At 53.1% G+C, this 26,525-nt stretch overlaps 1 protein-coding gene across 2 annotated transcripts in view; it reads left to right on the plus strand.

Annotated features, from left to right (window-relative positions):
* Positions 1–26,525, plus strand: part of KIRREL3 (kirre like nephrin family adhesion molecule 3) — a 110,930-nt gene that overhangs the window by 52,461 nt on the left and 31,944 nt on the right. For both annotated transcript variants that reach the window (XM_004593290.2, XM_058664117.1), the window contains exon 4: positions 24,892–25,049. In XM_004593290.2, the coding sequence (XP_004593347.2) occupies positions 24,892–25,049 (158 nt within the window). The remainder of the gene's footprint in view (positions 1–24,891; positions 25,050–26,525) is intronic.

Here is a 26,525-nt window from a genome sequence, read left to right on the forward strand (position 1 = left end):
TGTGAGGTAAGGGCCTATATGTATCACTTTTGCTTATGGCTAGCCAATTGTCCCATATCACTTGTTGAAACATAGTCTTCTCTCTCCTACCGAACTGCCTTTGCGTCTTTGTCTGAAACTGACTGTTCTTACATGTAGTGACTCTTAATTATAATTATCCACGCGTCTGTTCTTAGAACACATCCACACCATCCTCATGTCTGTAGCTGTAGAGAAATTTTTTAAATCAGCTATGGTGAACCCTCCAACTCTCTTCTTTTTCAAAGTATTTTCAGTGATTTCAGGGCTCTTGTATTTCTATATATGTTGTAGGATCAGCTCATCAACTTAGGGAAAAATGGTTCCTAGCATTTGGGTAGGAATTGTGTGAATTCTGGAGATGAACTTGCAAAGAATTTCCATGTTAGCACTGATTGAGTCTACCCCTGTATGCATGTCGAATGTCTATGTTTATTTAGAGCTTTACTTTTTCTCAGCAATGTTTTGTAGGTTTCAGCGTGCATCCTGTGCATTTTTTATTAAGCTAATTTCTAATTATTTTGCTCTTTGTGATATTACTGTGAATGAAATAGTTTTCTGTTTTAAATGTTTATTTAAGTAAATAACATTATTTACTATAGATAGTTATTTACTACTATATAGAATTACAGAGAGGGAGAGAGAAGGATCTTCCACCCTCTGGCTCACTCCCCAAATGGCCACAACAGCCAGAGATGAGCCAGTCTGCAGCCAGGAGCCAAGAGCTTCTAAAGCTCCCATTCAGGAGCCCAAGTATGGGTACCATCCTCCACTGGTTTCTCGGGCACATTAACAGGAAGATGGATTGAAGTGGAGCATACGAACCTCCAGGACCCATGTGGGATTCCCGGTTGTAGGAAACTTCCTTATCCCCTAAGCCACAGCACCGGCCAGTTTGGTTTCTTTTTCATTGTTCTCTTAATTTTACTTTCAAACCACCTGTATTTCCAATATAGACAGAAATACAATTGATTTTTGCATATGGATCTTGGATCCTATAACCTGGGGTGAATTCACTATTTAGATTTAATGGTTGTTTCATGAATTCTTTAAGGTTTTCTCCTTGCAGGATCATTTTATCTATGAATAAAGACAGTTGGTTTTTTTTTTTTTTCTCCAATGATGCCTTCTCTTCCTTATTGTACTGTCCAGAACTTCTAGTTCTGTGGTGACCAGAAGTGATGATTTTACTCCTGGTCTTCTGAGAAAGCATCCAGTCTTTCACACAAAGCCTGAAAGCTTTTCAAAGATGCCCTCCATCAGGCTGAGACTTCCTTTCTTCCCATTTTGCTCCTTTTTGCCATGAATGGTGTTGAGTTTTCTGAAATGCCTCCTGTACATCTATTGAGATAATCATGCAGCTCCTGTCCTTTATCCCATTAACTTGGCATTTTACATTAATTAGTTTTCATATATCAAGCCAACCTTGAATTCCTGGGATATAAAATCTTTTGGGCCACAGCATAAAAGCTTTTTCATGTGGCTTGATTGCACGTGCTCGTATTCTGAAGGCTTTCATCGACACTATAGTTCTCTTTCATTAGGATGCCTTTTGCTTTCTCAGTGAATTATTGTTTTTGCGGACTGAGTTGACAAGTATTGTTTTCTCCTCTGGATGACTTTGTGAACAACTGTTACTTGATATAATTCACCAGAAGTAATCTGGGCCTGATATTTTTTTTGCATTCATTTTAATTGACATGGGTCAACTCAGATCTTCTCTACAGAAGAGGCCCTTTGAAAAAGCCTTGTAGGGGTAAAAGAATTGGCTATGGATCTTGGCACTGAATCCCTACTTGCAATGAAAAAACAGTGCCACCAAAGAGTCCTAAGCAGAGGAGGGACCAATGTAACTTACATGTTAGATTGAGAACTGTTTGTAAAAGAAGAAAGGCAGAGGACTTTGAAGAAGTGCTTACAAAAACATAGATGAGAGTTGAAGGGACTCTGGTGGGGACAGCAGCAGTGGCACTGACGGACAGGCAGTGCCCAAAGAAAGAGGAATCAAGGATGACACCAATGGCTTTGGCACAAGGCCTTTTGCTCCTGTACAGTTGGATTCAATAGTCTGAAAGTATATGTGTATTTCTGGGGAAAAGTTTCACATCTCACAGGAGTCAGTAAGCCCCCAACAAGTATAAGCTAGACCAACAGCTCGGTCAGCTTGGGAAGCTATGGGAAAAAGAGCAGGCAGCTCACACAGCAATCACTCCTCACAGCTTTGGAGGCCAGAAATTTGGAAGCAGGGCACCAGTCTAGAGTGCTTCTAGGTGACACTCTGGCATTTCCTGTCCTTGGTGCACGGAGAGGGAGAGAGAGAAAGAGAGAGAGAGAACCCTCTCTTGCACTTTCACAAAGAGTGCTAATCCCATCAAGGGAGGAGAATCCCATCCTCATGACCTGGTCTAACCCTAATCACCCTCCAAAGCTTCATCTCCAGCTATCATCACACTGAGGGGTAGGACTTTGCCACATCCATCTGTCAAATAGGAGAGCATGAACACTCAGTCCATAACAACCCACCTCTTCATTCATTTTTTAAAGATTCATTTTATGTTGGGGCACCACGTGGTAGCCTCGTGACTGAAGTCCTTGCCTTGCATGCGCCAGGATCCCATATGGGTGCTGGTTCATGTCCTGGCTGCTCCACTTCCCATCCAGCTCCCTGCTTGTGGCCTGGGAAATCAATAGAGGACGGCCCAAAGCCTTAGGACCCTGCACCCATGTAGGAAACCCGGAAGAAGCTCCTTGCTTTGGATCGGCCCAGCTCTGGCTGTTGCGGCCGCTTAGGGAGTGAATAAGTGGACAGAAGAGATTTCTCTCTGCCCCTCCTTTTCTCTGTAGATCTGCTTTTCCCATAAAAATGTAAAATAAATCTTTTTTTTTTAAACTCCTCTCCCGCTTCCAGCTTTCTCCCTGTCTCCCAGGCCAGGGTGCCCGGCTCAGCACTCACATCCAGCTGCATGGCTCCTTCCACGTCACCTTTGGGTCCATGCAGGATCCACAGGCCGGGAAGCCTCCCCGTGAAGATCTAAGAGAAAGCTTTTCTGCCAACACAAGCTCCCTTTTCACGCTGAACCCGTGAAAAAGCAGCTTGTCTGCCTAAAAGAATGAGAGCCCTTGGTTTTTATCTGGGTGGCAATCTTATCTAAGCAGGTTCAGGTGGCAAGAGTGAGAGAGAAAAATAATTAAGGGGAAGGCAGGTGAGAAGCTGACATTATTATTACTGAAATGCTGCAAAGCTTTCCGCTCGTGTTCCTACACCAGTGACATCCGACAACGAAGGGAAATCAGCCCGCCCCATTGTCTGCACCACACACGGGCTCACCCCACCTCCTCGCCACCTATAAATCTTATTAAACAGGTTCCATTGGCAAGACAGAAAAATAATTAAGGCAAAGGTAGGTGAAATGTTGATGTGATTGCTGTAATGTAACAGCCTGTTTAATTTCTACACCAATGAAATACAACCAAGGGAAATCAGTTTTAAACATTACCTTTCGGAGGGGCCAATGGGAGCGCCAGGAAGTCTGGCTTAGAGAAGAAGCCAGCATCAAACCAGGAAGCCCGTCCGAGTCTGTGCCAGTCTCCGAGGGGCTGTTAAGCCCATAATTTACCTTTTGACTGCCTTCTGTTTTCTCACAAATCCTTTCTTTCCGACTTATTTATTGACTGGAGACAGAGGACCAAAGGCGAAAAGACAGAGTGATTCTTCAGCCCTTCTTCAAAATCCGAAGCAGAGAACGGTTCTCTGGAGGGAGGTTTTTAGCACTCGTCATGAACCAGGGCTTAATTGAGTTGCTTCCCTTCCACAGTGTGCCCAACTAGAGGCTTTGGCTTCTCCCGGCTTGGTCTGGACTGCAGGAGCTGCCCACTCCTCCCACCCTGGCCTTAGGGGCATCATACTCAGTACAGGTGTGGTGGGGTCCAGGACCCTACACTTCCCTAGCCCGTGTGTTGGTCCAGTGAGTAGGGCCCAGTGCATGCTCCCTGCAGCCCCGGATCTTCTGAAGGAGAGCCCATTTGCAATGGTGGCACTTGTCTTCACAAGCAATAGCTGCCAACCGCAGGGCAGAGCGGGCACCCAGAGGGCTCTGGGGAGCTCTCAGGATCTTTCCAGTTTTTTACCTTCTATTCCATGACTCAAGTTTTGAGTCAGGGCTGGGTGGGGTGGTGGATTATATTAATCATTAGGATCTTGCAAAGATGGGACCATGTGAGCTCATCTGCCTGTTTCATGTGGTGCCTGCTGTCTTCAGCAACACGTGGCCTCGCCTGTCCCTCCCTACGATAGCTCACTGTGGTTCCTCATTGCTTTTAGGTTGCCAGCATTTAGATGGCTTCTCTTGATCTCAGCCAGCCCAGGCAGAGTCCAGAGTATGGGAAAAGGAGGCACGGCAGCAAGGGTGGGTGCAGGCCAGCTGTGCCTAGAGAGTCAACTAGGGCAAGCTCTGGGGCGGGCTGAGGCAGAGTGGAATTTGCACAAATGAGTGGATGCGTCACAGATGAGTGGGTAGTACATGCCCGCTCGAGAACAGCTGTTGTAGTTGGAAGAGCCAGGAGTTTGGAGCTGAGCTGCCTGCATTCAAAGCCCAGCCGCAGCATTCATTACCTGGTAGAAAACTCTCCTTGTGGCAGCATCCTCTGAGCAGGACCCAGGTCAAGCTGGGACGGACTCTGCGCCACTCTGCCGTCCTTTCCTGGTCACCTTCACAGCCAAGCAAGCCCCTCAGCCCCTGCAAGCGGCTCCTGGCCCCACACTGGCTCCTCCTCTCCTTATGCAGATGCCAACACAGAGAAAAGGAGGGGGCTTTTAAATTTTAATTTCTTTCTTTTTATTTATCTGAAACCAGAGAAATACAGAAATCTCCCATCCACTGGTCCACTCCTGATTTCCTCAGCGGCTGCGGCTGGAGAAGCCAGGAGCCTGGAACTCAATCCAGGTCTCCCATATGGGTGGCAGGGACCCTCCTATTTTGAGTCATCACCCCCTGACTCCCAAGGTGTATGTTACCAGGAAGTTGGACTTAGAAGCCAACCTGGGGTTTGGACGCTCAGGCACTCCACTGCAGGAAGCATGGGTCCCCAAGGTCAGCCAACCACAGACCAAATGCCCACCCATGGAGGAGACAAATGAACTATCATGGCAGCCTCTGTGCCAGGGCCAGGGGTGGCCTGGCTCTGCAGATCCGCCCTGCTCCTCCCTGGCTCTTCAAGGCCAGCACTGCCAGGGAAGCACGGCAAGGCCAAGCCAGCAGTGCCTTTGCACGCGTTTCAAACACCTGCTCAGAGTGCAAGACTCACAGCAAAGAAGTGAAGCCCAGAGAAGAAGGCTGAGCAAGGCACCAATCCAGGAAAGCAAGAAGGAGACATCTCTAGAGCAGCGGCAGGCAGCAGCAGGGGAAAGGCTACATGTGGGCCCTATACACAGATACAGACAGGTGCACAATGCCGCAGACCAGCAGCAGCCATTAAGAGGCTGTATATTAAGTAAAACCACGCCACCCTCCCACCATGACCAGGGCACAGTATTACCCGGTTAGCCTAGCAGAGTACTGTCAGATCGGCCTTGCACATCAGCACTGAGGGAGATAAGAGTACAATAAAAATGCATCCCACCTTCCAAATCACATGAATGTGAGTCATTGGAATAGCTTGACATCCATGAGACTTTGGGTCAGGGCCTCCCAAGAGTCCCAGCCAAGCTGTGCCTGCCAGTTGGACAGCCATGAGCCACAAGTCATTACTGAAATTTAAATTGAAATTAGCTCTAATTAAATAAAGCTCACCCATCCTTGTTTCTGGTGCCTACTAGTCCTGCTGGCCACAGGAAGGCTGGCTTGGTGAGATTCGGGCATTCTTGGATCCTCTAGCCAAATTCCATGTAAGCAGCCTCCAGCAGCCCAAGAGCACCCAAAAATAGAGACAGGTTCGAGGCCATGGCCCAGGAAAGTGGTGGTCACCTTCCCAGTTGCCTCGCATAGATTCCATACAGTCAATGGTCATAAACTTCCCATTGATTCATTCACGTGTATAGGCTCCACACCTTGCTGAAATCCCACTGCATGTGAGAGTATTGGACCAGATCCAATGAGGAGAGCCAGAAATAGTAAAACAACTCTGGAGTTTATCACAGGGGAGCAAGAGAAAAAAGGATGCGCGAAAGGCTTGAACAGACAAACAAAATACTGAGAAAGTGGTCATTTCCACAGGGGAAGTGGTTATGGACTCTCAGTTGGCAAAGGAGCTGGATTTCAGCAGATGAAGGATGAACACGCAATCAAAGGCACAACACCCGAGGTGCCCCACCCTGGATGCAGAGCATGTGTAGCACAGGGCTTGGGGACGGGTGGCGGGTCCACACCTGATCCCCAGGATGGGGCTCAGAGCACCTTGGGGTGCGCTGAAGAGGAACGTGGTTGTGGGCCGTGAGGAGCGATTGCAGGTGTTTGAGGAAGTTCAATATCTGATTATCATGTCCCAAGAACAGACCTTGAGGGGCATGGATCTGAAGGCAGAAAGTGCTGGTTAGTTAGGTCCCAGTCAGCAGAACGTAGGGCAGTCCACAGCTTTCACAAGTGCTTGCTGGTGACAAGAAGCAAAAGGGCAGTCCAGGGGCAGGTGCACAAAAGCTGGGTGGCCGTGTGGGTGGAGGGTGACTCCCCTCAGTTTCTGTTCTCCAGGATGCTCCTGGGCGATGCCTCCTATCCTATCCGAATGAACAACAATTCCAGCAGCAAACACTCCATGCTGTCTTAGCAATGGACGGTTTCTTTATGATCTAAAAGTTTCCATGTTCAGTGTCCTGGGCCATTGAACAAGTAGCATTTTCTCAAGGCAGGGACGATGAGAGGCCTCAACCCCAGGTGCATACTGGGACAGTGTACCCCATGGGAACCAGCCTGGACCAGTTCTGCCCACAGACCGAGCTGCCTCCTGGTCCCTCAGCCGAATGTTGCCCTCTCCTTTGCGCCCCGTGAGGAAGGTCGAGGGTGAGAGCCACAGAGGGCTAAGCCCCCTGCCTGCCCTGCGCCTGTACACTCGGCACGCCCTGGAGACCATTACCACGGCTATGGGAATATTTAACTGAAAACAATTTCTAGTCAGGATCTGTTATAATTACTAATTAGATCTGATTATAATTATCTCTCCCTGCCATCCCTCACCTGACACACAGGAGAGTGGTGGGGCCTCGTGACAATTAGTGCGGGCCTTCCTGATACACTGGCTGATTAGGGACACAATCTTAGGGTCGGGGGAAGAGGCTGACTTATTAAAGGGGGCCCATGGTTTGCTGAGGAGCGCAACAAGCAAATTAGATTACAATTAGTGAGGGGGAGGCGCAGAGCGGGGGAGTGGGCAGACAGTTTCCCTTGCGGCTTGGCTGACGCCAGCCTTCCCCACTTCCCCGGGAGACACTAGGCTCTCCTCTGCTTTTCCCTACCCCTGGGACCTTCTAGATTCAGGGGAACCCCAGTTTGGCCCCCTCTGACTCCAGGCTGCTGTAATATGGCAGGCCTGATAAGCAGCCCTGGTAGCCATCCTGGTAGTGTGGCTAAAGTCACTTCCACTCTCCATGCCTTAGCTTGCTCATCTGTAGAATGGACATGCATTTGTCCCTGAATCAGTTGTCTGCAGGGTTTCTGGGATTCTGAGGAGGAGGCTGGTGAACAGCAGGAGTGTGCATGTTCCCCGGGGTCACAGACCTTGGCTTAGTCACCCTGGAGGCTCCAGGCTCATATGGAGCTTCGTGCCCGAATCTCCCACCAGAGTTGCCCTACAGCATCCCTTACTTGTCACACCGGGATCACCTAAGACGACTCACCATGCCCTTCTGAGCCGTTCATTTCCTAACAGTAAATACCAGCAAGTGTTCTCAGCTGTCTACTTACCAGAGGCCACTGGGCTTGAACAGAAGTGCCCCAAACTCTTTAGCAAAAACCAGACTGGAGAAACCCCAAGTGTGGGCTGTCCTTGCCCACGATGAATGTCCACTGCGGTCGGCATCCTTCATCATAAAATAAACAAGAGCAGGGACTGAGCGGTGACTCACCCTGGAACTGTGCCTGGACCCATCAGGCTGAGGATTGGCCCAACCACCTCCCATGCCTGGGGCTGCCCCGGCCCCCACAGAGTGTACGTCACCGATGAACTCAGAAACTCGCTTTACCCCATGAGCCTCTGAAGTCCTGCCTGCCCCAGCCAGGGATTGCCAAGACGAAATCATGCTGAGGGTGAGAGCTGCATATGAGAGCTAAATATGAAGGGCCAGCTCCTTGCCAAGGGCAGCCTGCATGTACAGAGGTCGCCTTCAGCCAGAGTGTGAGAGCCGGACAGGCCCATGAGAGTGTGCTGTTCACCCACACAGGTGCAGGGGAAGGATCGAGGCCACGCGAGCAGAAGCGATTTGACACGCAGGTAGTGGTGGCCAAGCAATTTGTACTGAATGCCTACTGTGTGCTATGGCTTGTTATGAGCACTCAACATTCCCCCAGTGAGCGCAACAGGCAGAGTGACTGTTCTCAAGCAAATGAGCCAGCAAATACTGTCACGGGCTGCATGACAAAAAGCAAAACAGAGCCGGGCAGGTAAGCAGGGACAGGAAATGACAGGGTGCTGCCTCGTGTGGATAACCAGAGGTCATCTTATTGAGTAAACAGCATGGGATCAAGGCCTTGAAGAAGATAGGTGAGCAGAGGCTGCAAGCCAAACACACATCTGGAATCAGAGCATTCCAAACGGGGCAGCAGCCAGTGCAAAGGCCCTGAGGTCAGAGGTGCTTGCTGTTTTCCAGCAATAGCAAAGAGGCTTGCATGGCTGACACAGCATGACTAAAGCAGGGTCTCATGGAGATGAGGCCAAAGGCAGCAGATCTGACCAGATTTTGTAGACCCTGAAAATGACTGGCAGTAACTCTGTGTGAGAGCAGGCGTCCTCAACCCCCAGAAGGATGCTTCGTGCAAAGAAGCTACACGGTGTGAGAAGCAGAATTCCGGCTGCTGTCGGGCCGAGAGCGTGGGGGCCAAGGGGATGGATGTGGAAACCCGGAGCCCCTGCAGCAGTCCAGGTGGTGGTGATGACTTACCCTGGGGCAGCAGCCGTGCAGGTGCTGAGAAGGGCTGGGATCTGTGTGTGTTTCAAGGGTGGAGTCCACAGCAGTCACAGTCAAGGATAACCCCATGTTACACCTGAGCTGCTGATAGCATGGAACTGCCATTTGCTGAGATACTGGGATTGGATCCCACTGTCCTGTGCGCCCCCATCTGGCTAATAACTCTGTCTTATGTGAGGAGAGCAGGGGGCACCCCCCAGGCTCAGAGAGGGGCGTGAGTGATCCAGCTGCCTTCTGCTCCATGGTCCAGTGACACCAAAGGGGCCCTCCCCAAGGCAGCCACAGACGTGGGAGGACACAACAGAGTCCCTTCAGTCACTTGCTGCCAGTGCGGTGTGAGGCTCTGAGGAGGAAAGCCCAGGTCTAGGCAATAGCCAGGCCCTTTGAGAATGCCAGGAAGGCTCCCAGGAGGAAGCAGAACTTGGGTGTCAAGAATGAACCACTCAGTGGTCCGCCAGAAACAGCAGAGGGCCTGGAGGTGGGAAGCCTTGGAGAGGCTTATAGGGAGAACCGTAAAGGGTACAGAGGGTGTGAAAGGCTAGAGATGGGTGACAGAGGGCTTAGAGTTCAGTCTCCATTCTGCAGACAGGAGGGAAGCCACTGGAAGCTTCTGGAAGGCAAAGAAGAGTAAGTTTTCAAGCTCTCCCCTAAGCCGCCCTCCGTCACCTGCTTTTGCTAGCTCCCATCTCTTCCTACAGTCTCTCCCAGCCCCCAGCTCCCCGCTCAGCCTGAGCTCAGAGCATGAGCGTCTGGGCTCAGCTTGAAGTTTAGGGGCTAAGAGGGGTACCTGGAATTGATCAGGGCACAGCCTGGCCACTCTGGCTGAGCCACACACTTCTCTTAGCACCAGCTTAGAGCTTGCAGGAGCCTCTGCTCACCTCGCCTCCCCAAGCCATGAGGCCCAGGGCCCCTCTTGGGCTGATGCAGGTGACATCATCCCCTGGCACTTGGCACCTGAGCTCGCAGTGCCAGCTGCCCCTCTCCCTAGGGCCTTGGGAGCCCACCCACCTTCCCCTGGAGCCTGCCCCCATCCCATTACTCACTCCAGGCTTGAATGTGCCCCCGGGTGGGTCAAAAAACCAGGAAAGCAGGACAGCATTGCTCTGGGGATGTCAGAGCGTGGCCAAGTTTGTGGGACGCAAGCTCCTCCTTAGGCACACCACAGCTACCAGTCATCCAGGTAAATATTTTTAATGCAATAGGTTTTTTCAAAAACCAAAACAAATGTCAAAATAACCATGATGAACAAAATGTTAAGCCAAGACTCCATAGCAGTGCTGAGCCAAGCCATAACGCACCCTGAGGTAAGGGACATCCGTGCCACCCTGCACATGGCTTATGTGTTTTTAATGGTTTGGTATTTTCCAGAGCATCAACGTAGGTCAGAATTATTGACATGTTTAAAAGTATATGCATTGAAACTAACATTTATTTTAAGTTCACATACTTCATTTATAGCAAAAACAGAATGTGCTTAATTTTACTGAATTTAATGGATGCAATAGAAAGATTTGCCACATTTGACCATGTCTCTGGGCCCACCTTAAATAATTTTTAATTAATTAGAGCTTTTTTTTAAGGTTTATTTTTTTATTACAAAGTCAGATATACAGAGAGAGGAGGAGAGACAGAGAGGAAGATCTTCCGTCCGATGATTCACTCCCCAAGTGAGCCGCAACGGCCGGTGTGTGCCAATCCGATGCCGGGACCAGGAACCTCTTCCGGGTCCCCCACACGGGTGCAGGGTCCCAATGCATTGGGCCGTCCTCGACTGCTTTCCCAGGCCACAAGCAGGGAGCTGGATGGGAAGTGGAGCTGCCGGGATTAGAACCGGCGCCCATATGGGATCCTGGGGCGTTCAAGGCGAGGACTTTAGCCGGTAGGCCACGCCGGCCGGACCCTAATTAGAGCTTTTATATTTCACCTCTATTTAAACATGTGATACTGTATTTATGATGGATTTTTTTTCTTTCTAAAAATATTTATTTTTATTTATTTGGAAGTTCAAGAAAAGAAGAGAGCTCTTCCACCTACTGATTCATTCTCCACATGGTGGCAATGGCCAGAACTGGGCCAGGCCCAAACCAGGAGCCCAGAGCTGCTTCTGAGTCTCCTACATGGGTGCAGGACCCAAATACTGGGACCATCTTGCAGCGCCTTTCAGATGCATTCGCAGGGGCCTGCATGGGAGGTGCAGCAGCCATGTCTCAAACTGCAGCCTAGATGAGATGTCAGTCATCAAAGGTGACACCTTTACCGGCTATGCCACACACTGGCCCCACATACAGACATTTTCAAAATTCATTTTGGTTTTCTTTCTAAGTTTGCATTCATACATTGTCTCCATTCCTGAGAATTTTATTATTATTATTGTGTGAAAGACAGAGATGGACCTACTATTTCACTCTCTAAAATGCCCACAACAGCTAGAACTGGGTTAGGCCAAACCCGGGATTCAGAAAGCCTACCAGGCCTCCCCGTGGGCAGCAGGGACTCCGCAGCCTGAGCTATCTCTGACATCTCCCCGCGTCACATTTAGCAGGGAGCTGGAACTGACAGGAGAGCTGGGACTGGAACCCACACATGCCACCACTGGCCGCGGGTGTGCTAAGCTATGCCAACCATCTATCCCCATGGCCGTAATGGTTGATACCCGCCCCCGAAAGGTTGCATCTGAGCCAAACACCTCCACCTCCCCCCTTACTGCCGGCCTTGTGTTGGAACAGAAGAGCAGAGGTGTGGAAGCACCTGTCCTCCTCTCCCCCCTCCCCTATCCTGGACCAGGACAGGGTGTCTGGGTTCAGCTGCGCTGGGGAGGAGGAAACCCTGGGAGGGGGCCAGCTCTCCATCCCTGTCTGATCACTGTGTGTTTGTCCAGGCTGAGCAACAGGGGACAGTGGGTGGAGACCCAGGACTGTAGGGTGAGGGTAGGGAAATCACCATGAGCGGACAGTTTGAAGTTTCACCTCAGACCCTCCCTCCAGGAGCCCTCCCTTTCCTCAGATTGGCTGTAGGGCAGGCGGGGTGGGGGGGTGCTGCCTGCTCCCCACTGGGTTGATAACTGCAGGGTTTGTGCGGCAGCCCATGCAGCCCCAGAAGTTCAGCCTGTGGCCTCTTCCCCAGCCCCTCTGGCCCCACAGCTGGCGGCTGCAGCAGGTCCACTTTCTGTCCAACGTCCCTCCTCCACCACCCCTGGGCTCCTTTCTGGAAGGCTGGCCTTGTTGCTGTCTGGCTTGGAGTGCCTCGGGGATGTGGGAGGAACCAGGGTGTAGGGCAGGAAGGAAGGCAGCCTCCCCCTGTAGAGCCCAACCTAGACCCCCGAGCCCCTTCAACTTGATTGCCGATGAAGTGCTACTGAGGCATAAACCTTTGCAAGAAAAGACCTTTCAGAGTCAATGTATCAAAGTTTGATAGAAAACCATAAAAACGGCCTGGCAGCTGCTTCCCATGCACTGAGTGGGCTTGGGCAGAGGCTGGTTCTCCTGACACGGGGCAATTAGCAGCTTCATTCCCTCCCTCCTGGTTTCCTTTCCCCCTCCTGCCATCTCCGGCCCCTTGCCCCTACACTCCTCACCATTCCTCTTCCATAAGCAGAAACACCTCCCAGAGGTCTGCACAGGCAGAGGCTAATTGGGAGCAGGGAGGAAACTTCTGGAAAACTGATGAGCAAGCGTGTAAGTGGAGTCGAGTTGACAGGGCCTTGAGAATCCATCGAAGCCAGCCCCCTGCTTCAGAGGGCAGTCCCTGTGTCACATCAAAGGCAGCCCTGACGGCAGGCTGCCCTTTCGCCCAGCCACACCTCCAGGAGTTCTTCCTAATGTCTTACCTCAGTCCCTCAAGCTGCAGCTTCAGCTCATCTCTGCAGCAAAGGGATGATGACAGAGACCACCCACTGTGCATAGAGGCCTCCCGGGCCATCTGTGAAGTATCCTTGCATTTTACGAGCCTAGGGAAACAGGCAAGCAAGGTTGAGGGCCATCCAAGCAGAGGACAAAAACACTCCTTCTGTACCTTGGATCTGCACTGAAGCCCTGGGAGAGCGCACCTGCTGTGTGCTGTGGACTGGGGTCAGGGGTGGAGCTGCGGGGAGGCAGATGCCTGGGAGCTCTGTTGGGGGAGGTGGGTGCATGGCGGAGGATGGGGGAGGCAGATGCACAGGATTTGCTACCAGCCAGAGTCTAGACCACAACAGAACATCTGGGTCTTCCCAGGACAGACACGGGCAGGGGTTCTGATACAGCCACACTTCCACAGCACTCGGCTAGAAAGCAAGCAAGCATACAGGAATGGGACAGCTGGGTCGGGGGAGGGGGAGATGCAGTGGGGAGGGCAGAGAACCCTGAGCAGGCTTTAGCAAGACTTGGGTGGCCTTGAATTACCTTTCAGCAGCCTTCTAGGAAAGGAGCATTAACCCTCCAAGGCATGTATACAGGACCCATTCCACATCCTCTTGCTTTAGCCCTTGCCTCCCATCCTGACACCTGCGCAAAGCTCCATGCTTGCCAGCCTGCACTCAGCCTTGGTGACACCCTGACAGTACTTGCTGAGACACCCCCCTTCCAGATGCCAACACTGAGACCTAGACAAGTGGAATTGCCCATGGATAGCACTGACCCAACCTCAGGTCCTGCCTTTGGATGCCAGTTTCAGACTTAACCCACTAGCTTAGATGGACACAGAATCCAGACAAAGCCCCACCCACTCTCCTAGGGGAGTCCTGGGCTCCCTCCACCACCCTCCAGGGGAACTTGCAGCATTTGTGCACCTTGCATTTCTTTAGGAGACAGTGGTCATCTCTACCCAGGCTTCAGCTCTGCCAGGAAGCAGCAGTGTCTTCCTGTGTGACCTCCAGCCCCCTGCAGGACCGCAGCTGGCCTTGCCTGGCCCTTTGGAGCCCCCAGTCAGTCAGCTGACAGGAGGGTCAAGGGGTAGAAGCATTCTTTGGGCCTGGGGTAGGTAGGAGCAGAAGAGAAGAAAGGAAATGAACAGTCCCAGGGCTGTTCTGTGGACCACCCCACCAGCCCCACCCAGGAAGTACAATCCTCTGCCCTTCTTGCTGGTGGACTTATCCAAAGCCACATAGCCAGGACCTGGAAGGCCAGGATACCATCCCAGGTTTGCCCACAAGCACAACTTGAAAGACCCCAGGGCAGTCTCTCAGCCTCCACCAGCCCTGAGCACTTCAGGTCATAGGCCTGGCCGGTCCACATTCAATGGACCAGCATGGGCATGGGCAGTGGACCAGCATGGGCAGGGCCAGGCTGATGGATGCTTTACTTAGAGAGCACTTTGCTCGCCTTTCTGCGATCCCCGTGCCTGCAGACTGTCACTCATGGGAGTAAAAAATAATTAACACACTCAGCAAGAGAAGCTGCCTTCCCTCCCCATACACACAGACCACACAGACACAAATGCTATTTTCCATCAAAGACCAGATTCAGATTAGCCCATGCCTGTGGCTACAAGCCCGCACAGCCATCAGCGCAGCTGCCTGCAGTGTGAGGCCGCACCAGCGCATCTCACCTCTGACCATGAACCTTCACAGCCCACCTCTCAGAGCAGCCCATCGAGGAGGACTTACCTTCCCGAGTTCCCTGATGTCAAGTCTAACTTACACCCATAGATTCTGACCTTCACCAACCCGTGCACCCACAGCACCTCCCCACTGTCCTGTCTCAGCACCTGCTGTGCAAAGGAATCCTTTCCATGCAAAGCAGGTGGAAGGGAGCTTCACGGAGAAGGGAAGGAGGCGGTGGTGCCACCTGGGTCCCAGGGAAAGGGCGTTGGAAAGTGGGTAATGCAGCCGGTAAGGGGCTTGTCTGAGGTCTCAGGAAAGCCAGGGACAGTGGTTATGCTGATCCCACGTTCACAACGATGCAAACACCAGCACCAGTCTCAAACTCAGCGATGCCTTTCTGTGCCCCAGATTCCAGCGTCTCCCGAAAGTGGCCTACGAATCCATCCAAGGGGGCTCATCAGCCACAGGCAGCAGCTGTTCAACCCATGGTGGTGCTCTGTTCTCTACTCCCCACCACCAGACACCTCTTCCAGGGCTTCGATCACTCACTCGACACTCACCTGCTGAGCTGCTACTCTGTGCAGGGCCTAAGCCAAGCCAGGACAAATTGGGAGGAACACTACAGTGCCAGGACTCACAGGAAGCCTGCACCCAAGTGATTGGCAGCCAGCCAGCCAGCCAGCCAGCAGGGAGCTTCCTGCAGTTAGCTCTGCAGACAGCAGGAGGCGCCCTCCAGGCTCAGCCCCCCAGCAGGTGCCGTGCTGAGTGCTGAGTTGCACATGGACAGGGCTTTGGTCATGGTCTGGTGGAGGTCAGAGAAGGAGCTGAGCAGAGCCTGAGGATTACACCCATGCCCATAGGTCAGGTGCTTTTCCAGGTACTTTAGCGGGGAGCTGATTTGGAACTCCAGAAGCAGGGACTAGAAGGGCACTTCCATATGGGGTGCCAGGGGTAGCAGGCAGAAGTACAGGCCTCCTTAAAGTACACCCTTTTCTCGTGCAGAAGCAGTTTTCGTGGTCTCCCATGCTTAAAGACAATGACTGGCATTTGCTATGTTTAGTGTTTAAACTGCTTAAGGAAGTGGCTTTTTCCATGCCCTTTGCTTTCTGTGAAGACTTCTGAGGCCCCAGGGTGGGCAGGGAAGGTTTCCACCTGGCCTCATTTTCCTCGGCACTAAAAGCCACCGAGCTCCTGGAGGAGGCAGATTTGCTAGATGGGGAGCTGTAGCAAAACCAACCGTATCAGTTCTGCTTTCTGTTTATGGGACCAGCGGGGACACTCTCAAGCACTCACCAGGCCCTTGCGGGATCAGCATGGCTGCCTGGAAGCTGTGACAGCAACCGAGGGAAACAGAGGGGGGTCGTGGCACCCGGGCCACCTGCCAGGACTGCTCCTCGCTTGCCAGGCATGGAGCTTGTCCAAAGTGATCGTCCAGTCCACACCTTGGTTTGCCCACATGTAGAATGAGGATTCGAGGAAGGCTCACCATGTGAGGCTACTGTTGGGTTTAAGTCAGTGCAGGCAGCCCCCAGACTGGGCTGTGTGGGGCAAGATCAGGTCAAGGTCAGACCCAGCTAGAGAGTCTGTGAACCACAGGTAGAATGCTGCTTGCTGACTTACAGAAGGCTGTTGCATGTCCTGCAGCCCTGGTATGGGCACTGAACTGGAAAAAGGAGCAAGACTTCTCCCAGCAGGCCTGGGAGTATGGCTGGCGGCCAAGGGGTCCACCATACACTCTGTTTCCCTCCCTCCTGTCCCTCCTTCCTCTCATACTCCATGCTGCCCCTCCCCTGCCAGGCTACGGCTCCCTCAGGCTCTGCCCAGGCATGGACTAGCTGGTGTACATAGCAGTCATACCTTCCTTCCGTCACCCAGATCCAGCAGGTACACACAAACACACATGTACATGTGGCAGGTGCGCATAGATGAGACCTGGGCATGGGCATACAGGGGCAAGTCTGTTTGCATACAGACAGCTGCACTGGCACTGCCCACTACCCATCACTCTTGTCCCTACCTCTGCCCATATCCATCCTGGTCCATCCACCTGCTTCTCATCATTAACACATCCGCCCCTCACCCATAGCTCCTCCCCGGTGAGCAGGCTGAGATCCTGTTGCAGGTTAATCACAAGTGCCCAGCACTTGGCCTTCCTAACTTGGGGTTTGGCCTGTCCCTCTGGCAGCACGTGTCTCTCCTGCCCTCCCCAGTCCCAGCACCTCCTCCCTCAGGGCCTCCCACTTCTGATGTTGTTGCCTATGCTACTTTTGGGTCCACGACCTCCTCTTGTGGTCAGTGCACTGATCTTGTAGGTGCTTTGGGGTGAGGAAAGGCCCCTTGTACTGAGGGGTCTGGGGCCGGACACAGCACAAGGTGCTCAGAGCACACGCGGAGGGAGCAGGCCCTCTCTCCACCTCCATGGGGGGTGCTTAGTGAACAGGCAGTAACAATGCCAACAGCTAACATTTACTGAGGTCTCACTCTGTTGCCAAGCTCTGGAACAAGATGTTTTTATTAATTTTTCCATTAACTCACTTCATCAGCACAGCAGGCCTGTGAAACCAGTCCTGAGATATCCATGACACAGACCTGGGTCAGCAGAGACAGCCCACGGTAGACAGTGAGCAGCAGAGCCAGGACACAGCAAGGCACTCTGACCTCAGAGGGGACGTTTTTCATGACTACAACAAAGCATGACAACATGTAAGCAGGCTAAGCGTGTGAAGAGAAGACATTATTCCACTCACAGTGTTGGACGTTCAGAGTCATGGCACCCACATAAACTGATAGGAGCCCATGGTGGGTGATGGATGTGGGACACTGAGGGAGAAGCCAGACAGCGATTCAGGCGGACTTGAAACAATTCGCACACTCTCAGGGGTCCCCAGGACCTGCCTTAACTCCACCCCAGTGGCCTGAAGATATTCCAGTAGTTTCAACTGTTAAACTTCCATGGCTTCCCACGACAGGCCCCCAACACGTGAGCTCGGGGAACACACGCCAGCTGTGTCCAAACTCGAGCAATATTTACACTAACAGTGTTTTCTGGATCTGCAATTCCCCCTTCACATGGGCGTCCTGTACCTTCATCAGCTGACTCTGGCTGCCCTGCATGCATCCCAACTACCTATGGAACAATGGGCAGGTGAACTGGCCAGTTAGTGCCTCAGCATCCTCATCTCTGGTTTTGCTGTTTCCCTCATTTCTAAGGTGCTGCATCCTGGAGCCACAATACTGCGTTACAATCCACCACGCCCATCTGAGTGAGCAATAGCATGAGCACAGCAGAGGTGACAAGTCTGTGCTCCACACGAGGTTCGCCCCTGTGCAGCCCGCTAGATGTCCGGCCACCCCCTGGTACCATATTGTGCTATCACAGGATTCCGCCAACTGGGGTATTAAGTACAGACATGTGCTGTTCCCCATTTCTGTAGGCTGAAAAATCCAGCTTCAAGGTGCCAAAGTCTGCCAAGGGCCTTCGGGCTGGGTCACTCGTGGCAGATGGCAAGAGGGTGCGAGGGGCATGGGGGAGAGATTGCACATGTGGCCTGAAGCCCTGTTATAATGAGCATCAATCCATTGGGAGAGCAGAGCCCTCATGACCTAAACACCCTCCGTGAGGTCCTACCTCCCAACACTGTCACATGTTTTTGGGGGCCACACAGCAGAAGCCATGCCACGTAGGACAGCCCAGCACCACCCCCAGGAGCAGCTAGGTTCATCACTCAGCTCTTAATGGGCAGAAAAGGAGACAAGAAGACAGGCTTGGAGTTTTTCAGGGGCCAGAGCAGCACACTTGTAAGCCCCAGACATCCCGCCTACCTTCTTCAGTGGGCGCTCCGGGCTGCTTGGAGCACCAGGAGCATACACAGCTGTTCAGCTCCTGCCAGAAGCACTTCCCATGTCACCTCCCCCTTTATTCTTTTCTTCCCTCTTTTACAAATGGGGCAACGGGCAAAAGAAACTAAACAGCTTGCCCACGGCCACTGCCAGTGTAGGACCCAGCATTGGAACCCAAATCTGCCTGGCCTCCAAATTAGCCAAGCAGGTAAACAGACCCCCTGGGGAAGAACTACTTAAACCGCAGGTGGTTCTTACCCATAAGAAGAATTTGCGATAGGAAATGATGGAAAAAAAGAAAAAGAAAGAAAATGAGGCTGAAGCAGTTGGGAAGGACCAAAAAGTTCCAAGTTTTCTGGAGGCAGTTTTGAAAGGCTTTGAAGCAGAGATTTGCAGCACATGCTGGGTGAAGGCGGGGAGGAGGTATTGGGATCCCAACAGGAAATGATGAGTGCTTGAACCAAAAACAAAGAACAGACACACCTGCAAGATTTCAGGGAGACACCGTGAGGCTTTGCACCCCAGGGAGTGGAGACCGGACAGTGGAGGTTTTTTTCATATCTTGTGTCTAGAACGAGACAGACACAGCAAGGGCAAACCTAGCGAACTTCCACACGTAACACACAGCAAGCAGGCAAAAGGAACAACTACAGAGCAAGGGAGAAAGCCAGGACACTGAATTAGGATGCGTCTGTGTGCTACCATTTTTCATCTTACCAACACCCCATTAGACCATCTCTCTCCCACTAGAATAGATGCTCCATTGGGGAAAGTGCCATGTTCCCCAGTGTTCTGGACAGGGCCTGGCACGTAGTAAGAAACTCGATGCTAGTTTTCCAAATGAGCAGCTAGCCGATGCTGGGAGGCAGCCCTTTGGAAAACTGAGTGTTCCTTCCTGCCTTGACACAGGCAGTTCTGCATTCTGGCCACGAGGTGGCGGATCTGTGTTAGTGAGGAAGCTGCAGGCTGAGGTTTGCACAGGGCCTGGAAACCAATGGGTGGAAAAGCCAGGAAGAAATGCATGTGCATGGCAAAAACCTGCGCGTTCTCTTAGCTTAGCAGACATCGCTAAATCACCAGCCACTAGCCAGGCTTTGAAATCCGGAGAAGAGGGCCTGACTGCTACTTCCCCTACACCCAGCCCTCTTAGAGGCTGAGAGCCTGCAGGGACAAACTATGGCAGGGCGGGACTATACAGGTGCTCTCACTGTAAAAACGAAAAAAAGTCTGTCTCAAAGAGTCCATAACCTGAGCCTGAGGCCCCCTACCACTTGCAACTGGTCCTCTCTGTTTACAACCCCAACAGAGACCTGGGTAGCTCCTACTTCTTCAGAGGAGGGTGAGAACAAGACGACAAGCCCAAAGGTTATACGGTCGCATAAAGCCTATTTCTATTCTTAGAAATTGAATAGTGGGCATGATAATCAACATCCATGTCACCCTTTTACAAACCTTTTAACAACCCTGTCACCATCTTTCTCACATAAAAGCTATCGCCATATCTGTAATGTAAGGATTTTATGATCCCACTTCTCGGATAAGAAAGCTATGCTTATCAGAGTCATCTGCAAATCGTCATAAAAGCAATGAATTATCCCCAAGTTCAGCCCAGCAAATGTCATTGTCACACCACGCCCTGTGAGGCAGGACACGTTTACAGAGGTTGTGTCAGACCCAGAAGCAGAGCTATATGCAAGGGCTGTGGTGAGGTGGCCCAGCCTGCGGGGAGGGTCTGCCATACCTTGCTGGAGAGGGGACCTCAAAGTCTAGAGGGAGGGAGAAGGATGACTCCGGCCTCCCAGCTGCAGAAGAGGCCTGTGCAGATGGCACGTGCAGAGGCCGTGTGTGCAGAGACCACGGGAAGAAAACTGCACCTTCTCCCACACAGCCCAGGATGGGGACTGGCAATGCCAAGGAGCCCGCGGGCCTCACCTGCATGCTGTCGCTGCCCTCCCTGCGCTCATCAGCTGGTAGCCATACCGGGGCCCTCCAGAGCAGCATGCCTCCAATGAGCGTGTGCAGGTGGATATCTGGGAGCACCTGAGGCCACAGGTGGAAAACAAACATCTAGTTCCTAACAAGCTCTCCCGCAATGCTAATCCCTAGAGGCCGGGGCTTCCAGGCACTGGCTCCCTGTGACCAGGGTCTCAGCATCAGCTCCAGCAGGGAGCTGGACACACAGGAGGCCGATGTGGGAAACGGAGGGATGCCGGGACAGCACAGGCTGCATAAGGCAGAAGCCAGGGCCTGGGCACAACAGCGTTCTGGAGGTGGGAGAGGTGCCCCTGGCATGAGCCTGAGGCCCTGGGGTTCCTGCCTCCATGGCAGTCAGTGCTGGAACTCCTAACAGCTGCCTGCCCCTTCCCCACAGCCCCCAGGCTCCAGGCCAAGTGCCAGAAACAAAGCAACGTGAATTGCCAGACACAAACTGCTTCCTCCAAGCTGAGCCTCCAAGCTCTGATCTGTCCCATTCTCCCCAGCCAGCGTTCCTGACCCAGCAGTCTGGGGTCCCGGCCCACCTGAAGGAAACGGGCTGAGAATCACCCTCAGCTCCAACCCCTGCCCTTCCAGGGTTCCTTCCCTGTAAGACAGGTGCAGGGTCCCCAGCAGAGAGCATTAGGAAGATTGGCCACCAGAAACTCATAGCCACCTGTGGAAAGGAAGTCACCTTGATTTTACTCCAGAGGGCCCCAGTCTGGGTCATGAGTAAGGGCATGAGCTGGTTTTTTAGCACCAGTGGGGACAAGAGTGGGAATACACAGGCAAATACACAGTGGTGAACTTTGGGGCTGTACCATCCGGGGAACTTTCTGAGTTGTTCCAGGCAGCACATCTGTATCTCCCTCTTTACCCTCGGCATACTTCTCTTCACCTGATTTTGCTGTCCCTGTGAAACTTGATCCTGGATGTGCCATCACCGTGTCCTGCACGGGAGCTTGAGGTTACCTGCACGCTGGCTGTGTTCTGTTTCAAGAACTTCTCCACAGCTTCCCAGAGGGCTGTGCACTTGGGAGGAAAGCCAGGGTTCAGACTGAGTCCTCGGTACCTGGGGAGGCTCCAGCGGGCTTGAAGCACAACCGGGACACGATGGCTTCCTGTCCTTATTGCTGTCTTTATTTCTCTGCGATACACACAGAGGTCCCATCTGCTGGGTCACTCCCCAAATGCCTGTGAGTGCTCAGGGCTGGACCAGACTGAGCCAGGAGTAGGAAACCCAATTCAGGTCTTCCGTGTGAATGGCAGGAACCCAAACACTTGAGCTGCCTTGCTAAATGAGTACACCAGCTGGCTGTTGCTCAGCAGCAGCTGAGTCAGGACTCAAACCCAGTCACGCAATAGCTTGTGGGTGTCTCGGCTGGCATCTTTAACTCTCAGACCCAGGACCACTCCCAGGTCCCGGTTTGCAGGGATCCCTTGGATACTTTGTAAAGAATGCGCTGTCTGCTCCTGCTGTTGCTCTCCAAAGGGCTGGGTGTATATTTGCTGCTGTGCCACCTGAGGGCAGCTGACCCCTGGCTGAGGCCAGGATGCCCCTCCCAAGGCCATCCCATCCTTTGCCTTCACTCAGTGCTAACTTTGCTGCAGCCGCCCCCAGCCCTGGCTCCTGTGCTGTCTGTCCTGTCTCCTCTCGATCAGAGCAGAGCTGAGAGACTCCAGCTCCAGCCCCACCTCTGGTTAGCAGGGCTCACAAAAGACCCTCAGGTCTCCCACTCACACAGAAGAGGAACAGGTGCCCCACACTGCCCACCCTCCTGGGCAAGTGTCAGGAAGAGGCACAGCAGGGAGGGAGTCTCCTACTGGCCACCTAGATCAAGGTAGGTGGGAGCCTCAACTTGAGGGGGCCAGCCAGCCCTGTGACCATTGAACCCTCACACAATCTGTTCCTGGCTTCTCCTACACGCCAGCCCTTGTGGCAGGCAGGACTGTGGCCTCCCAAGCCAGATCCCACTCTGGAGAGAGGTACTGCCTGGGACCCACTGGCCTCTCCCAGAGCTCCCATCCCCCAACAGTTAATACGATATTTTTCCTGACAACAAGCACAACAGAACAGCCAACTATTTTTATCTCCGGGATTAATCACAAAAGGGCTAACGCTTCCACCTTCCGTGTGATTAAAAATTAGGAGACGAAACTCTAGTGGTTCAGGGTAATGGCCAATCCTGGGGGTGGGGCGAGGGGCATGAATAATGCATCCGCAGGCTCAGTGGCTGCTCCCTCCCTCCCAGCTGCCCCAGCGCTGGGCTGCCCCCTCCCATCCAAGCAGCAGCTGCCAAGAGCTGCTGTTGGTTTCTGCTCAGGCTGCAGCCCCAGCATCCCCCCTCCTGTCCCGCCCATCCCCCACCCACACCCCCAGCTGGTGTGCAGTGAGGCGAAGGCCCATCAATAATGCATGGCTACAATAAGCAGCGTGATAACCACTTATTTGGGAAGATGTAATCAGGCCCATTCTGAGGGTGGATGTTTGTGTGTGTGGCTGTGTGTGCGCCTGAGTACTCCCACACCACAGAACCCAGCCCCCTCTCATCCAGAAACCCAGATCGCATGAGGAAGAAATATATTGGGACACCCCCAGACACAGAGTCCTGATGTGAGGGGAGGCATCTGGCCTGGTGTTTAACATGCCCACTTCCCACATCAGAGCACCTGGGCGTGATTCATGGATCCACCTCCTGTGTGCAGACCCCAGAGAGAGGGGCAGCCGCCAGGGAGGGCTCAAGCAGTCGAGGTCCTGCCAATGGGAAAGACCTAGAGCAAGGCCCCAGCCTCTGGGTGCAGGCACTTGGGGAATAAACCAACAGATGGTACTGTCTCTCTCTCTGTCACACACGCACAAATAATTTTAAAAATGCATTTATCTGTTTGAAAGGCACAGTTACACAAAGAGAAGAGACAGACAGACAGAGACAGAGAAAGAGAGAGATCTTCCATCTGATGGTTCACTCCCCAAATGAACATATCTGTGGTTGGGGAAGGCCAAAACTAGGAGCCAGCAGCTTCTTCTGTGTCTCGTGGGTTTAAGATCCAAAGCACGTGGGCCATCTTTCATGCTCTCCCAGGTGCATTAGCAGGGAGCTGGATTGGAAGTGGAGCAGCCAGGACTCACACCAGCACCCGTATGGGATGCTGCCATCACTGGAGACAACTTGACCTGTTACACCACAGCACCAGCCCCTCTCAAATAAGTGTTTTCCGAAGTAGTAAGTCCTGATGCCCTGGTTGCACCTCGAGCAATGTGGCTTAGCTGCCAGGGAAGGTCACAAAATCTGACGGAAGGAACCCCAAGAGAAGAATTGATCTATCTCCTGGCTCCCACTGGGGCACCTCATCACCAGGAAGGAGGCGAAGCTGGGCCCCAGAGGGTCTGTCTGGAAGTACCGGAAGCTCTATCCACCCCCAAGCCCCAGGTGCAGAAGGCTACCTAGGGCAACCCTGCACAAGACCCTTTGGGCTGAATCCCCCAGCCTGTCATCCAACTGCTCCTTCACCCAGGGGAAGGCCACAGGCATGCCTCAGGGGACAGTCACCTTAGGTGGCCTCCAGCTAGCCCTGCCCCTCCTGTGGCTTGTCCAGGGAACATGAGAGGCATGGGTCCCTCAGGATGTGCATGAGCACAAATACCTTAGAGCTGTGCATCTTTAGGCAAGTCACCCAGGCTCTCTGATGTCTTTGTGACAGAGGATCATCCACTGTCTTCACTGCCCAACTCAGCCCATCAGGATCATCATGGAGTCCACAACGGGAACTCCACGGGAGCCAGTGCACATCCCTGGCCAATATGGGACTATGCCCTCCTGGTACTGCAAATCCCTGGGCACGAGCCACAAGTCACTAGCCTTGGTAGAAAACGTCATGGGAAAGCCCAGGCAGGAAGTCTCAGCTGCTGGGATGAGTCAGCTGGAGCTGCTCCTGTAGAATAAGGCCGCCGTGGCCTTGAAGGGCTGCCCTGTCCCCTGGTGGGGCAGGAGCCCTCCTGGTTCCCTGGCTTCCAGCCTGGCTCTATCTCCAGGACTGTGAGTGTATCACTTCATTCTGCTTGTCATTGGAACAATAATGATATTTACCTGGGATTAAAGCAGGCAACAGGTGTGAGATGTACCATTGCTTTGTTTAAAAAGACAGAGAGAGAGAGAGAGAGAGAGAGAGAGAGAGACTATAAATCCTATCTGGGCGGCGTAACTGACCCTGACCAGTTCCTTGTCTAGGAAGCCTGGGAGGCGCCAGCCCCAGAGCTGGGACTTCATGGTCCAAGACAAACAGGGCGTGTGTGTGCCTGGGATTACTATCATGCTGCCGTGTTGATGGAAACAACATGGTCACTGTTTGTCACCATCTGTAAACACCTTCAGTCCAGCCTGCCCATGGGAGGCCCGTCCCCAGCCTGACCCCTCTGCTCTCTCCGCAGTGCCACCGGATGATCCCGTCATCTTGGGAGGGCCCGTGATCAGCTTGCGGGCAGGTGACCCCCTCAACCTCACCTGCCACGCCGACAATGCCAAGCCGGCCGCCTCCATCATCTGGCTGCGAAAGGGCGAGGTCATCAACGGGGCCACCTACTCCAAGGTGAGGGGCAGGGAAGGGCTGAGGCTGGCTGGTGGGTAGGGGTCCCCAGCTCCGCCTCTCCATAGCCACGCCTCCTCTGTGCCCTGGGAGTCCTCCCTGTTGCCTTTGGCTTCTCTCACTCTAGATCTTGTGGCTTCTTTCTTTAGGTGTCACTTTTTCTCTCCTGCAGTGGTGCTCCCACTTGTCTGACTGTCCGTTTCCAAACACTGTTTCCTTATGTGAGAGGCAGACAGATGGACGTTCATACCCGTGCTCACTCCTCAAATGCCTGCAACCACCAGGGCTGGGCCAAGGCCAAAACGAGAAGCTGGAAACTCAACCAGGGTGTCCCACATGGAGAGCGGGGATCCAACACACAAAGCTGTTGCAGCTGCCCCCCAGGATGCACACAGCAGGGCGCAGCATGCCAGGGCTTGAACCCAGGCACAGCATTGTGGGATCCCAGCATGCCAAGCAGTGCCCACTGTTGCACCAGACACCCACCTCTGACCTTCATTTCTCTTCACAGAATCTGGTGGCTTTGGCAGAGCTGCCAGGCAAGGCTGTTGATTCTGCCCTGTCCAGGGTGCCTGGGCCCTTCATATCCCATCCATGATCCCTTACCAAGCCCACGCCCTGCTGAACCCCCAGGAACACTCCTACAGTGCCCGGCAGTACCCTGAGCTTGCCCCGTGTGAATCACACCTTATGTGTTCTCAATTTACAAGGCTTTCACATCTTGGGGCCTCTCAGACCCAAGAAGGGACTGCCTGCCCAGGGTCAGTTCAATCCAGTGGCACTGTGTCCCCAGCGCACACCTTTGACACACAGAACACCAACCCAGAGCCTGCTCTGCTCCTCTCCCCCACCCGTACGAGCTCCTGCCATCCATGGCGTTGGCCCCTGCCCCACACCTCTCCAGAGTCAGGGGTCAGGCAGCTGCAGAGCACCCCACAACCCTCTGATGCCACCCTGCTCACCGTTGCTTCCTCCTGCCCTCCCCTTGTCTCCCTTGCTCTGTGCTTCCAACTGCTCCTGGAGCTGCCCCTCAGTGGCCTGGCAGACCCCTCCTCCAGGGAACAATGAGAGTGAAGACCAAAGCCAGGAAGTGGGCGGGGGTACATCCTGAAGCAGTCCCCACCACCACCACCATCCAGGGCTGCCCTCAGGGAAGCAGAGTCCTCATACGAACCTCTTGCCTCTACAGTGGGACGACTGAGACTTGCCAGAGATGCAGCTGCCTTTCTCAGCTGCTCATGAGCATCACTGGGGCTGGACCCGCGGCTTCATGACTGCCTTGCTATTTCTGTCCTAGGTTCCCAGCTTGAACTCTAAGAGTACCCTTGAACTCTGAGAGTACCACCCAGGGGCTGTGCCATGGCCCAGGGTGCAGAGACTATGGCTCCTGGGCCCGAGAGAGGGGGGCAATGCACAATCTGCCCCCCAGTCCTCACCCTCTGCTTTCTGGCTCTTCCATTAGGACCTGGAAAGATGGGT

This window comes from Ochotona princeps, chromosome 4 (genome assembly GCF_030435755.1).
Source record: "Ochotona princeps isolate mOchPri1 chromosome 4, mOchPri1.hap1, whole genome shotgun sequence".
NCBI classification, from domain to species: domain Eukaryota; kingdom Metazoa; phylum Chordata; class Mammalia; order Lagomorpha; family Ochotonidae; genus Ochotona; species Ochotona princeps.